General features: G+C 41.1%; 2 protein-coding genes across 6 annotated transcripts in view; both read right to left on the reverse strand.

The window, feature by feature from the left end:
* hgd (homogentisate 1,2-dioxygenase) overlaps nucleotides 1–5,939 on the reverse strand; it is a 70,001-nt gene extending 64,062 nt beyond the window's left edge. For both annotated transcript variants that reach the window (XM_068040825.1, XM_068040824.1), the window contains exon 1: nucleotides 5,731–5,939. In XM_068040825.1, coding sequence (XP_067896926.1) covers nucleotides 5,731–5,745 — 15 coding nt within the window. In that variant the 5' untranslated portion in view covers nucleotides 5,746–5,939. The remainder of the gene's footprint in view (nucleotides 1–5,730) is intronic.
* Nucleotides 5,940–15,132: 9,193 nt separating this feature from the next.
* The window catches only part of rabl3 (RAB, member of RAS oncogene family-like 3), a 28,939-nt gene continuing 28,097 nt past the window's right edge, over nucleotides 15,133–15,974 (reverse strand). For all 4 annotated transcript variants that reach the window (XM_068040826.1, XM_068040828.1, XM_068040827.1 and 1 more), the window contains one exon: nucleotides 15,133–15,667. In XM_068040826.1, the coding sequence (XP_067896927.1) occupies nucleotides 15,599–15,667 (69 nt within the window). In that variant the 3' untranslated portion in view covers nucleotides 15,133–15,598. The remainder of the gene's footprint in view (nucleotides 15,668–15,974) is intronic.

Genomic DNA, 15,974 nt, shown 5'->3' on the forward strand with positions numbered 1-15,974 from the left:
GAAAATGATTATTCTCTCTCACTGTGGCTGTTCCTCCTGGTACAGCTCTCATCTCTGCTTCCTTAAGTCTAAGGGATGCAGATTTGAAAGGATATGGCGGACAACTGATTTAGCCATTCACCACCAGATCTGATTGGACCACATAAAGAACTATGGGATCCGAGACCTGCTGAGTATTTCCAGCATTTCTTGTTTTTATTTCAGATTTCCAGCATCTGCAGCATTTTGCTTTTATATTATTGGGTCCACTGCTTTCGTTTGATAAAACTGTTCACTATTCCAGGATCACCCTGGAATGCAAAAGTAACCCTTGGCTTCTTTTCTGTATTGCAAACTGTCTTCTTAAACCCCTCTTCCCTGTCCCCTCCGCCCTCACCTCCAACAACATCTGTGAAGAGCTCATGGACCCTCTTTGCCACTAAGATTAAGGCCATTAATCAGCTGCCTCTGCTACTTCCTCCCTTACCCAAGCCCACTGGGCCAAATTTGCTCTAAAGATTCCCCATGCCCTTGCTCTGAATTCGCATCATTCTATTTCTCTTATCTCCCTTGATACACTCTCTGAGCTCTTCTTGTCCATAAGACCTCCTGCTCTCTGAGCCCCCTCCTCCCGTGCTATAAAAATTCCACACATCCATTGTAGCGCAAGTCTATTTTTCTGTATAAAAATTAGTTATATAATTTTTAAAAATTCTTTCACAGGATATGGGCATCTCTGGCAAGGCCAGCATTTGTTGCCCATCCCTAATTTCCATTGACAACTGAATGGTTTGCTCGGCCATTTCAGAGGGCAGTTAAGAGTCAACCACATTGCTGTGGGTCTGGAGTCACATGCAGGCCAGACCAGGTAAAGATTTCCTTCCCTAAAGGACATTAGTGAACTAGATGGGTTTTTACAACAATCGATGATAGTTTCATGGCACCATTACTGAGATTAGCTATCAATTCCAGATTTTTAAAAATTAATTAATTGAACTTAATAATTAATTGAATTTAAATTCCACCAGCTGCCATGGTATGTCCCAGGGCATTGGTCTGGGCCATATAAACACATATATTATTATTTTTGTTTTACTTAATGTGAAACTTGTTCCTGGTGTTGAGCAACAATTCTGTCAAGTCATGGAGGTATCTTTGACAAGCACACGCACATATAGTCAATGTTCACCCTGGCTCAGCATTTTGTTCTCTTTGATGTAGTTACTGAAAATCCAGCTTTGCATAAGTAGGTTGTACTAAATGAGACCAACACCTCCCGTGCTGCAGGAGAAGCAGTGCTGTATTCAGTTGCACCAGTGCCAAAATGATCCAACTTCACATGATGTCCGCACAAATGTGCTTTACAGCACGGGGTCACTGGATGGCAATCAGGCGTGGGAATCCTGGCTGACTTTATTTTACACTTCCAACAGACGTTGGAGGCACTATTATTACTGTTTAACTTAGGATGGCTAACTGAGCACAGCCCAGGGATCCAACCAGGACATTCTATGTTTGTCTCACATTGGGTTAGTGCATTTAACCAGTGATTCATCAGTGGAGGCCTATATAAAAGAACAAGCTTGAAAGCAGGATTAAAAAATATATATATCTATAAATAATAAGAGCTGAACTTTGGGAAAATAAGAACTAAAACCGACTGATAGATAAAAGATGGCCTTTTGTTCAGCTTGGTCCCCGTGTTGAATTTTGTTTTCTTGCAAAGTAACATTTTGAGACAACGTTGTGATTCTTAAAACAACAAAAATGTCAGTAGCAATAAAACACTGAAACGTGTGATCAAAGGTTGCTGAACACAAAGATTAAAAATGTGGAAATGGTCGGCAGTGAGCTAAATGGAAGAATGAGGGAAATAGCAGAAATTACCTCCAGAAGATGATGACTTAAGGGCCTCTTCCTGCCGCTACCTCAATTTAATTGAAGGCAGAGGGGCCCACCTCCATGGGAAGATCCAGGGTCAGGGCATTCCCTTCTTTGGGGGCAATCCAGAGCCCCTGGAGTGTTGCCTCAGCAGTGACCGCCACCTCCCCCTCCCCCCTTAGTGTTTATCTAGCTTCCCCTTAAATGCATCTATGCTATCACCTGAGCTACTCCTTCTGGCAGCAAGTCCATATTCTAACCGCTGTGGGTGGGTTTCATTTCTTTCCGCCTGGCATGCTGGGATAATTTCTCCAATGATCCAGTTTGCCATGCAGTTGCACGTCTGGATCATGTACTGAAATCCTGGTGTTGGACTCAAACCCAGGACCTTGTGAGTGAAAGTTAAAAGTACTGTTAAGTGAGGTAAGCTAACAGACTGAGGTGCCTTATGTCCAAAAAAGCCAGCATATTTAAAATAGGTTTAGCGATTTAGCTGGAGTATTGGATCCAATTCTGAGCACTTCAGGAAAATAATGATGGCTCTGGAGACGGTACAAAAGAGATATGTTAGAATGGTTCCAGGAATAAAGGATTACAGCTACAATGATAGACTGGAGAAGCTGGTATTCTGTTAAGAGCAGAGAATGATAAGGGGAGATTTGATAGAGGTATTTAAAATCATGTTTAGATAGAGTTAGTAGAGAAACTGCTTTCAATGGCTGTAAGGTTGATAACTAAAGGGCATAGATTTAAGGTGATTGGCACAAGAATCGGAGGCCACATGAGGAAAAGCTTTTTTATGCAATAAATGGTTAGGATTTGGAATGCACTACCTGATAGGGTGGTGGATACAGATTCAAAAGGGAATTGAATAAATACTTGGAGAAAATGTTGCAGGGATATGGGGAAAGAGAGTGGGAGTGAGGCTAACTGCATCGTCTTTGAAAGAACTGGCACATATTCGATGGGCCGATTGGCCTCCTTCTGTGCTATACCATTCAATAATTTATGATTTAGAAGCTGCCAGACCTGCTGAGTATTTCCAGCATTTTCTGTTTTTATTTAGCCTTTTTAAAGTTATATGTTCAGTTCACTGTTTCCTCAGGGATGTTGTGAGTACTATTTATTCTACATTTACAGGGTCATTAACAGATACCAGATCTCGTGGCTTCCTTGCTGCATTCAGTCAAGAAGCAGTTGTGCACTACATCTACCTTTGCATCACTTGATTTTTTTCAATTTATTTAAAGATAACTGAAGTCTCCCATTAAAATATCTTTTCTGTTCTTATATAGCCTTTTGATTCCTTCATAGAGCAGCTGTTCGCCTTCTTATGCTGACCCTGTGGTCTTTAGGTTATCCCTAGTTTTAGCTTGTATCATTTGGCATCTTATTTTATTTATTCTTGGATGTGGGCATCATTTATTATCCATCCTTAGTTGCCCTGAGAAGGTAGTGGTGGCCTTCTTCTAGAATCACTGCACTGTTTCTTTGTGGTGATTTGTTACAACTGAGTGGTTTACTGGTCCACTTCAGAGGGCAGTTAAGAGTCAACCATGTTGGTGTGGGATTGTAGTCCAGACTGGGTAAGGACATTAGGAACCAATTGGGTTTTTATGACAATCTGACAACTTCATGGTCATTTTTACTGATACAAGTTTTTTAATTCCAGATTTAAAAAAAAACTGAATTCAAATTCTGAAACTGCCTTGGTGGTATTTGAAAGTGTGTTGTCTTAATTATTAGTCCAAGCCTCAGGATTATCAGTCTAGTAACATAACACTCTGCTACCGTACTGATGACTAACCAGAGTAATTCATTCTATAGCTTTCTACTTCCCACAGGACCAAATTATTTTTAACTCCCAGGTGTCCTGACATACGGGGCTAATTTTTTTTAATCCGCTTTGGTTTCTCTAACACGCTACGCTCTTGAATGTTATAATCATTTCTATCCTCATTAATCATTTTTTTGATATTTCTACAACAGCCACCAGTTCCAGCATTTCTAATGCTTCTAGCATTCATTTATATACCTCTTATAGTTCTCCCTCTTCCCACAACCCACAGCATCTACCTATTCCTGGTATTCAGTTCATGTGAGTAGATAACTACCTTCTGTCCTATAATCTATTTAATCTGGGATCTGTTTCCTCCCTGCCTTTACACCCCACTCCCCCATGTGTCTAGTTTAAATGATTTGCTACTGCTGCCTTGATGTTCCTTACAAGTCTTTTGGTTAATTACATCATTAGGTACAGCACACCTCTCCTGTGCCTGTATTTTTTTCTGGAACGATTCCCAGTTATTTATGAATATAGGAAGATTGTGCTTATGCCATGCTGCAGTCATCTATTCACCTCCTCAATTCTTTTGGTGAATTTTCCTCCTCTCCCAAATATTTATAGGGAAATTAAGACTGAATTATCACAAAAGCAGTTGTGTAATCACATAGGATATGTTTAAAATCATGAAATTTGAAAGAGGCAGCAATATTACTTAACATGCTTACAATTGTACCCCATAATAATGAGGAGACACAGGTTCCAACTATAACTGTGACCTCCTGTCTGTAGGCAGATACCTCAGCCTCCTGCTTATTGGCTGTTGCTAATGGGATGGCTAAGTTTCGAAATACATGTTTGTGATCAAAGTCTGAAAGCTGGACAGTGTACAGTCACAGACAACGTTTTACTGAACTTTAATCAAAAACACACAATATATTTTGCCCCAAAATGACCAACTTTCAGCTGCTGAAAACAATAAGTTCTCTGACGGAGATATTGGAGAAAACTGTGTATTTAAAAGAAAACAATAGCAGTAGAATTTCAACAATAAAACTAACAAGTGATGATAACTTACATCGGGTACACTAAATAGTAGGGTAGCAGGGTCGTTTGAGACCTTGGGGTGGTTGTCCTGCTTTTTTGTGAGCCGTCTCAGGCCCAGGTAAAGGTTCCATGCTCAGGGTTTCGAGCCATGGCCAATGGCAGAACTAGCGAATTTTCAGTGGTGATAGCAGAAGAACTAGAACTTCGAGGGATAACGGAGGATCCTTTGGGAAGAGGACTTGTGTTTCCTTTAAAGCACACATGAGGAAGGCAACAGGAAATCACCCCATGTACTTTTTCCCTAGTCATATTGCTCATTTCTCATGGAAGTTAAAGAGTGGGAGGCTCATATTAGCAACTGAGTAGGAAAGCGCAGGACCGTGAGACCTGGGGAAATGAGCAGAGGATTGGTCCTTGGGCACTACTACACTAAATAAATCCATAATATGTGAACATTGGTTGGAAAGAAAGTACTTTCACAGCAAAATAAACAGTCAAGGTAAGTTATAAATGCACATAAAATTAATTGGGAGAGAATAGAAAATGGAATATATTTTGAATTAGGTTTTGAAACCAAGGATTATGTCTATAAATATAAGGGATCATAGCAACATTAGTGAACGAAAAATGATAATAGATGGATACAGCACTGAAACAGGCCCTTCGGCCCACCGAGTCCACACTGACCATCAACCATCCATTTATACTAATCCTACATTAATCCAATTTTCCCTCTCACATCCCCATAATTCTCCTACCACTTACCCACACTAGGGGCAATTTTTTTTACAATGGCCAATTTACCTATCAACCTGCAAGTCTTTGGCATATGGGAGGAAACCAAAGCGCCCAGAGGAAACCCACACCGTCACAGGGAGAACTTGCAAACACCACACAGGCAGTACCCAGAACTGAACCTGGGTCACTGGAGCTGTGAGGCTGCAGTGCTAGCCACTGCGCCACATAATGTTTATGAAATTTGATTCCTATGATAAATAAAACATATGCAGGTCTAAAATTGATAAATTCTTAGTTCTTACCTTGAGTGATGCCATTTTGATGCTACTTCTTTTGTTCAAAAAATGCACAGAAAGTCCAAATTATAACTGGACAGAAGTGATTGAACTAAAGGTAGCTCCCAGAGAGAGAAACTTGCAGCACCAGGGCAGGGAACTTTATACAGCAGTGATTGCATTAGGCATGCTCCAGAACTGATGCAACACATTTGATAAAAAAAATAAGCAACGTCACAGAATGAGAAGTGGAGAGAGAAAAGGAAAATGAGAATAAAAAGTGAAAACATCAAATAACTAAGAAAAATTAAGTGTGAAAAATAATTCAAAAAGGAAAAGTAGTGGAGAAAGAGAAAGAAACTAGACTTGAGAGAGAGAGTTTAATTATTAAATAGCCATCCTTCTATTAACCTATTGCAGTTTTAGTATTAGCCTCAGGTTCAGAGACTATTCCAAACCATAGCAAGCAATATTGGACTTTGTTCTCCTCTGCCAAGACTACTCGGGAATATTGCTGCATAACCAAGATAACTCCTGACTTTATTTCACTGTTACCTTGACTCCATTCTAACTAAGCAGTTGGCCACTCAACATTCTTTTTTGACCTCCTTGCTAGTTGACATGATCAATGGTTCCCTCCCCTCAGATACTGTCACCTTCCCTTTCAAACCTACCGTTATCTACTGCTCCTCATAAAATTCACCCTTGGCCCCTCTGTCCTTGCAAATTACCACCTCATCTCCAACCTCCATTTCCTCTACAAATGTATTGTTACTTTCCAAATCCGTGGCAATTTTTCCTATAACTCCATCTCTGAATCTCTTTTTCAGGTTTCTGCCCCTGGCACAGCACTAAAATCGCCCTAACTAAAGTCACAGTTGATTCTAACTATTGTGCACTGTCCCTCCTTGTCATCCTTAATCTCATTAGTCTTTGAAATGGTTAGCCACACCATTCTCCTCCAATAACTCTCCTCTGGGGATTTCTCTCACTTTGTTCTACTCTTATCTATCTATGATAGCCACAGCTCTCTTCCCTTCCCGCCTTTCCATCTCACAAAGTTTTACTTCCAGAGTCCCAAACAATCTATCTTTGGATGCCTCCCTTCCTATCTACATGCAACCCCTTGGGAACATCATCCACAGACACAGAAACAGCTTCTACTTTCACACAGATGACACTCTCAGCAGTACTGTTTTCACACTCTACTTTCTTGGTGTTGTCAGACTGCATGTCTGACACTCAGTTTTGGATGTGCAGCAATTTCTTCCAGTGACACTTCGGGAATACCAAAACTATCGTCTTCAGCATCCATCCACACTCCATATCCTTAGCACTAATATCATCCCTCTCCCTGGCCACAGTTTCAGACTAAACCAGACTGTTCACTACTTCAGTATTCTGCTTGAACCCACACTGAGCTTCTGATCCATATGTTGTCCATTACAAAGACTGCCTACTTCAACCTCTGTAAATCATGCACGTCCGATCCTACTTCCGTCCATCTGCTGCTGAGATCTTTATCCATGCCTTTGTCACATCCAGACATGACTATTTCATTGCTGTATAGGCTGGACTTCCATCCGTCACTCCCAGCAAACTTCAGCTCATCCAAACCTCTGCTGTATATAATGTGGATGAGCTGAAGTTTGTTGAGTGGTTAAAGACCAAAAGGGTCTGAAAATTAGTGGCTGAAGACAAAAAAGTCTGAATTTTTTTTTGACAAGGTATCATGTAATTATAACACTGTTAATGATCTGTAATACATGCAAATGCTTCCAGGCCACTTCAAATGTGTAGAAACATTAGTTTTTCCTTTGTTTACTTTTGATTACCAAGATAGTGGACCAATGCATTTGTATAAAATCACCAAAGTGACCTCAACATTCCAACATTGCAGCATTCAATAGTTAGTACATCATGTAATTATGAAGGATGAAGCAAATTTTAACACCAGAACTGTCAGTTCCAATCTTTTTTTAAAAGCTTCCCGGAAAACCACAAAGCTGCCCCGAAGGTCGAAAGCAGCAGTACCTACTCGCGGCAGCTGTCAGTCAAACTGACAGTTCCGATTTTTTAAAAAGCCAGTCTTATGGGTCTGAAGGCCCGAAACTGCAGGGGTGTCCAACCTTTTCGCGTGAGGGTCCACATTACAATTTTTGTCCTACATAGGGGTTCGGTGAGCAAATTTCAAAAAGATAAAGGCATTAGAAATGTAATCAAAACAAAAAATGTGCATTTTTGTGAACATGCTTTAAATAAGAAGACTAATTTATTAAGTTGCTTTCTCATCACAATGTTGAGCACTGATTTAGTGAAATACCTGGTATTGTTTTTGCTTGCACAAGTAGTCGATGTCTGCCCACGCATTTGATGTAGTGATGCAGACTATTCTGGATAGATGTCCATTTGTCAGGAGTGATCTTGATCGCTCTCTCTCCCCTCTCTGTTTCGGTCTCTCTCTCACCCTCTCTCTGTGCTTCTCTGTCCCCCTCTTAATTCTCTCCCTTTCTGTGCCCCCCCTCTGCTCCCCAGGCCGATGCTGGTTTAAAGGACTGCCTAACTCTCTCTGTGTACTCCCTCAGCACCGCTCTGCCCGCGCCTCTGGCTGTGTGCTAGCCTGCTCCTTCCTGTCCCCTTGACCTCTGCCTCTCCCTCTGCAGCAACCATTCCCGCTTACTGCCGAACCACCTGAAAACTGCAGGGGTGGCTGATCCTAGCGTGCTTGCACTGCCAGTCAATTCTCAACACACCCAGCAGCTTGCTTTCAGTCACAGACAGGACCAGTTTGAAAGCTTTGGCAGGCCGGAAGAAGCCAACGGCAGCTTTCCAAAACCCTGTCAGAAATCCACCATTTGGCAGAAATTCCTCAACCTGGGGGCCTATCCCACATATTACCCTTGCGCTCACTGGCCTACCTTCTCAAGGGCAATTAGGGATGGGTGATAAATGCTGGCCTAGCCAGTGAAACCCACATCCCATGAATGAATCAAAAAAACATTGGTTCCAGGTTCTCCAATTCTCAAATTGTAAATTCTCATCCTCGTTTTAAATCTGTAGTCTCTTCACTACAACCCCTCTTATCAAACTCTGTGTTCCTCTGGCTGTGGGCTCTTGTGCATCTCCTCACCTTGCACACCATTATCCCATGTGCCTTCAACTGTCTAGGCTCCACACTCTGGAATTCCCTCTCCAAATTCTTTCACCTCCACTTCCTTTAAGACCCTCCTTAAAATCTTCTACTTTGATGAAGCTTTTGGTCACAATATCTCCTCTTACGCTCCGCATCCATTTTTTGAATTACACCTCAGTGAAGCATTTTGGGATTTTTTTTATACATTAGAGGTACTATATAGATAACAGTTGTTATTGGAAAGCAAAAATTGCTTTGTGCTAATTGTAGATACTGTACAAACCTGTCTCCTGGAATATCAGAAAATCAAATACAGACCTATTGCTATTGCCCAAACTTAATGGGCTGGATTTTATAATCTCGCCGCAGCGGCCCACTGCAAACTTCCATGCGGCATCTCATTTGCATCCCCGGGGCAGGTCGCTCCCACCCCCTGATCACGTGGAGGGGGTGGGCTGTCTGTCACCAGTAATGCATCAGCTGCCTGTGTGCAAGCGCTGACGCTATTTTTAAAGGGCTGTCAGCCCTACTGGCTAATTTAAATTTTTAAAGGTAAATTGAATTAAAATAAATACATCTCTTTTGCACCGTCCCACCCCCCAATAACAATTGAATTAATTATTTGCCCTTTCCCCCCCAAAACACTTACCTATTACCATCTGACCTCCCCCCGCCACAAACTTTCAACTACGACCTTTCCAACCTACACTCAAGATGTCAATTTGACCCTGTTTCCCCCATCCCACCAATGATGCGCCTCATTTCCATGGACGGGACTCCGAAGGTGCGGGAGTGCCAGTCGCCAGGCCAAAGATCGCAGCGGGACATCGGGCGGTGACATAGGCTTAATTAAAGCAATCATTTTAATTTATTTAAATATTCAAATTGCAGTCCCGTTGCCTTGCTGCCGCCAGTAATATTAGTCCGGGCCCTCCCACTGTCAGGGTGCCTGGCGGCCCTCTCCTGGAGGCATTTTCTGCACACCCCCCCCAACCAACCAGACATCAGGGGATCAGTAAAATCCAGCCCAATATTTACAGTAGACAGGGAAAATTTTTTAAATGTTCCTGGATGCTGTTATTCTGAGGGGATAACATAATATTTCAGTATCTCTGTAAACTGTGTTCTTCACTGCAACAGCAGCAGATTTCCCTGTAGCACTTTCATTCTTGTTGCTGCTTTGGACACTTTCCATTCTTCCACAGTTGCTCTCCTGTGATTGGTCTCAGCTCTCCTTGATCCTGACCTTGGTTAGCTTACTCTCACAGCTGGTCCCAGCGCTCTACCCCTCAGAGTAGAATGTGAAAATAAATCCATGATTTCTTTTGCATTAGAAGAAAAACTTAATAATAATTCTCTATTAGCAGGATATTGAAATCCTATTAAATTGGAATTCCATTTCCCTCTATGCCATTTGGGGTCATTGAAACACAAGAGGTAAGTTTTGTGAGGCTTGCAGCATTGATCCTTTGTGACTGGAAATGCCTATTGCAAAATTAGTTGCTGATGTCAGTGCATCTGACTAGCAGCATGCTACATTTTGTGGCAAATATATGTTTACATCTATTGGAGGTCAGACTGCTGACTTGTGGGGACTAATTTTATTCAGGCTGCTCCCATGTCAAATTTTACCAATTTTAACAAACCTTTCCCCCACGCACAGTGTAGCATGGCCACATAAAATGAGCACATGTTGTTTAGGCTAGCTTAGTCTTCATACGTTGGCATCTTAAAAGCATATTGGAACTTACAAAGTTAAGAAAAATCAAAATTTCCCATAATCTTCAAGATAGTTTCTTCTGCAATTTCATCAGTGGGATTGACAGCAAGCCAAAAAAATTAAGATATTAGGTCGGTGACTAAAAGGGTGGTCTTTGGATGATGATGACAACAGGCAGCATGTAAATAAACAATAGGAGAGGCCAGGCATAGATCCTTGGGGGACTCCAGAGGCAATAGTGTGGGGGCAGGAAAAGAACCCATTGCAGGAGCTTCTTTGGCTATGACTGGATAGTTCACCAGGTGACAACAGTCTCAGTCAGCTAGATAAGGGAGTAGGTGTTCAATAATGGTGTGGTCAACTGCATCAAAGGTTGAAGACAAGTTGAGGAGGAGGGGCAAAAGTGCACCAGGGTCACAGTTTTTAAAAATTCATTCATGGGATGTGGGCATTGCTGGCCAGGCTAACATTTATTGCCCATCCCTAATTGCCCTTGAGAAGGTGATGGTGAGCTGCCTTCTTGAACCGCTGCAGTCCATGTGGGATAGTTCCAGGATTTTGACCCAGCGACAGTGAAGGAATGACAATATAGTTCCAAGTCAGGATGGTGTGTGACTTGGAGGGGAACTTGTAGGTGGCGGTGTTTCTATGCATTTGCTGCTCGCCTCAGGATTCCTAGCCTCTGACCTGCTCTAGTAGCCACGGTATTTATATGGCTACTCCAGTTCAGTTTCTGGTCAATGGTAGCCCCAAGGATGTTGATAGTGGGGGATTCAGCAATCGTAATGCCATTGAATGTCAAGGGGAGATGGTTAGATTCTCTCTTGTTGGAGATGATCATTGCCTGGCACTTGTGTGGCGCGAATGTTACTTGCCACTTATCAGTCCAAGCCTGGATATTGTCCAGTTGTTGCTGCACTTCTACATGGACTGCCTCAGTATCTGAGGAGTCACGCATGGTGCTGAACATTGTGCAATCATCATCGAACATCCCCATTTCTGACCTTATGATTGAAGGAAGGTCATTGATGAAGCAGCTGAAGATGGTTGGGCCTAGGACCCTACCCTGAGGAACTCCTGCAGTGATGTCTTGGAACTCAGATGATTGACCTCCAACAACCACAACCATCTTCCTTTGCGCTAGGTATGACTCTAACCAGTGGAGAGTTTTCTCCCCGATTCCCATTGATTCCAGTTTTGCTAGGGCTCCTTGATACCATACTCAGTCAAATGCTGCCTTGAAGTCAAGGGCAGTCACCCTCACCTCACCTCTCACGTTCAGCTCTTTTGTCCATGTTTGAACCAAGGCTGTAATGAGGTCAGGAGCTGAGTGGCCCTGGCGAAACCCAAACCGAGCATCACTGAGCAGGTTATTGCTAAGCAAGTGGCACTTGATGCCACTGTTGATGACGCCTTCCATCTACTGCTGATTGAGAGTAGGCTGATGGGGCGGTAATTGGCCGGGTTGGACTTATCCTAATTTTTGTGTACAGGACATATCTGGGCAATTTTCCACATTGCAGGGTAGATGCCAGTGTTGTAGCACAGAAGATGACATTGTATTTGAGAAGCAACAAAGGACAAAAAGGGAGGTTGGAGATGAAACTTTAGGATAGAGGAGTCAAGGGTGGGTGATGATAGCAAAATTAAAAAAGAGGCAGACAGAGGAGAGGGAACTGTTTACAATAAAGGTACCAGCAGCACCAGGAATGGAATTTGAATGGTCAGCAGCTTAGTGGTAATAGGGGTGAGAGCAGGAAATGCATCTCATGGACAAGATGAGATCAAAGAGGGCATAAGGGGAGATGGGGGGAAAAAAAAAAATCATAGAAAGATGTGCATTCATAGGTAGGAGAGGGGAGAAACCTAGGCTTGGTGATCTTTAGGAAGGGCTGAATGGATAGTTTCCTAGCACATTTTATGGAGATTGTATGTATTCATTTTATTTGGTTTGTTTCAAGCCCATTCCCATACATTATTTTGCATTACTGACTTTTAAATAGTTTTAGATTAGATTAGATTAGAGATACAGCACTGAAACAGGCCCTTCAGCCCACCGAGTCTGTGACGACCATCAACCACCCATTTATACTAATCCTACACTAATCCCATATTCCTACCAAACATCCCCACCTGTCCCTATATTTCCCTACCACCTACCTATACTAGTGACAATTTATAATGGCCAATTTACCTATCAACCTGCAAGTCTTTTGGCTTGTGGGAGGAAACCGGAGCACCCGGAGAAAACCCACGCAGACACAGGGAGAACTTGCAAACTCCACACAGGCAGTACCCAGAATCGAACCCGGGTCCCTGGAGCTGTGAGGCTGCAGTGCTAACCACTGCGCCACCCAAATTATTTATTTACTTCATTTCCCCCAGAGGTGAAGATAGCTCTCTTCCTTAAATAGGTGCAGATAGTTACTCCCAAATGAAATCTCAACAATCATCATCCTTTAGATAATTCTAAAGTTACCTCAAACGTTCTTGGCCTCTTTGCAGTTGTAATTATGATCTACTTATACAGTGGCTTGGGAATCATAGAGCTACCTGATTCTAGCAAGATCTAATTTCCTAGGACTTATTCAGACTAATTTTATAGCCCAAATCAATCTCCAGTAGACTTCATATATGGTTTTCAATTAATTTCTGCCAAAACTGATTTCAGAAAAGTGCCTGACCAATTTCTCAATAATGATTTGCATCTAGTGCATTAGAGATAGTCACTTGAATTTTACTATGTGGTTAATAGACTGGTTTCATAAATTTGACTTTCATGATGTTTCAGAAACAGAGGAACCAGTGTTTTGCAGCTGTTTTGTTCTAATTCCTCTGAGAATACCAAGTTCAACAAAAATATGATGCTGTAAGAACAAAGCAGTCATTTCATGCTTCTGTTAACAATGCTCTTTCAACCATTAATGTGGACATGATTAAACATCATCCCAGGTGGTCACTAAAAAGGCTGTGTGGTTGGGGGAAGTGCAACAGTGGAGGAGAAACATGGGGGTATCAGATTTTTTTTTACATTTCTACAGAGGAGCAGTCAAAGCTGAACGGGGCTGCATCTTTATGTCCTGTGCCTGACCTAGGAAAGTTTGACACTAATACTGGGTATCTGAAATGGAAAATGTTCCATTCCCCAGTGTGTATATACACACACACACACAAAAAATAATTCTACGTTGTTTAGCTATTCATTCTTCCAATAAACTTACTTTGCTTCAACTGAATATCTTTTGCAACATTCAAAATATTGAATTTCAAGTCAGTATCTAGAACTTTCAGTAAGTTTAAATATAGAACTACAAAAATGTGCATTGCCAAATATTTAAACAATTTTCTTACAATGAACGGTTACCAAAAGAAGCATCCAGTTTTAATTTCCTTTTTTGTAAATCACGAATCCAAAAATCATACTCCAGCTTTTGAAATGGAATAGGTCTCACTTCTTCACCCTGCGCATTCAAAGCAATTTCTACAGGTATTACAAACAGATTTATGATATACATTTCTGCCTGGTTTTACAAGAAAAACCTATTAGGAGAAAATTTAGAAATTGTATGAAGTCAACAATCAAAACTGCATGATGCAGTTTATGTAACTATGGCAGACAGAGGCTCTCCATTAAATGCACAATTTGAATTACTGGTAGAAGGCTTCAAAGCATGAGTGCCTAAATATTACTCCTATACTCAAGGAACCATTACAAGCTGTTACGGAGTTCCAGTAACTTTAATTATCCAATGATTAACATAAAACACCAAAGAAAGAGAGACATGGTCATGACAGGCCAAATGGTCTCCGTCTGTGCTACAATCATTCTATGGTCAAATCTATCTTTCCATGAGTTTTAGTCACAGGGATAGATGGAGTGCTTAACAGCTGGAGGTGGTATTGGGAAAGAAACAAAAAAAAAAAATATTGTAAGGACCAGTCTTGCTCTTCAATAGTACCATACTCAATATAGCTTTGACAGTACCCATAATCCAAATACCTTCAGGCAAGAATGGAAGAATGGTGATTGGGTACAATAGTTGAAAATACAAGAAACTCAAGGGTAAAATAAACCCATTAGATTTGTGGTTTTGCCTTTTGCTGCTGAAACTTAAAATACAAAATGATGCCCAACAGGTGCTAACCAACTGGCCTTTTAAAACATTGGCACGTGGCAAACATAATTTTGAAGCGCCTCTGCTTCTCAGGAAGAGCAATTACTTCAGATGATGCTGTGCTCTGTTTCCAAAAGAGTAGTTAGCTGATTGAGTGATTGTCTATTGCCCAAGGCAAGATTTAAAACTATATTTATGCACATGTTTACATACAGCATGCTTCAAATAGTGTTGAATCCAGCACTCTAAAAAGCTTTGGCTGCTTATTAGACATCTCTAATAAATGTTTATCCACTTTTTCAGCCTACAAACACCTGAGGTACATATATTTTGAGTGTCACTGGTCCCTGGGAATCATGACTGAAGAGATCTCTGGGGAATTCTGGATAAATACAGCAACAGGCTCAGGCAGATACTTTAGATGCACATTAATGTTTGGAAACAGTTACTCATGAAAGGGATTAGAACAATTACTGAAGAAAAGTTTAATTTGTGTGCATCTTCAGATTTGCATAACTACATAAAAGCTTTCCAGCTCAATCTTATTTGACAAATTTGAATACAAGTTCTAAACTGATTATTTCATACTGCTGTTCATTTGGTTGTTGAAAAGTTCTCACCATTACAGAAAATATACATTGTTTCATGAAGTGTAAATTTACAGATTGAAGGGTATTTAAAACATGTATCTTTTGAGCAATGTAACCAAGAATTCTGATAATGCAAGATAGGTCATTTATCTTTAAAGATAAAAGGTTTCAAATATCCTCATACTGCTCAATTTTTACTTTCTTTTATAGAAAGCAAAAAGTAGTAAACGGTTCCTTAAAAGAAATTCTCTCAAAATATTTAACTTTTCAGTGTGTGATGTTGGGAGCTGAGCAGAAGCCTTTTACTGCAACACTGCACAAACCATTGACAATTCTGTTAATCACAATGAAGAATCTTCAATGTGCCTGCTGCTCCAAATCGCTTTCGGTCAGCAAAACCAGGAATCTGCAAAAATATACATTTTTAAACATAACAAATTACAGTTGCAGCATTCTCCCTGTATCTGTGCACTTCAAACTCAGTTCCTAGTCCCAATCATCAAAACATGGCTTACTCTGACATGATCATGAAGATGTGTTGGGGTTGTAAATGGAAACATTGTGATGCAAAAGCTTCTGCTTCATACAATCACATATTTTGGCAAAGAAAGATTTTCCTTTTTTAAAATTAACTTTCGGGCCAATAATTCAGCCCTGGTGTGTAGCATTTTCACTGTTCAGGCACATTGCTCAGGACAAACTGGATACACCAG

Source organism: Heterodontus francisci, chromosome 10 (assembly GCF_036365525.1).
Source record: "Heterodontus francisci isolate sHetFra1 chromosome 10, sHetFra1.hap1, whole genome shotgun sequence".
Classification (NCBI taxonomy): Eukaryota; Metazoa; Chordata; class Chondrichthyes; order Heterodontiformes; family Heterodontidae; genus Heterodontus; species Heterodontus francisci.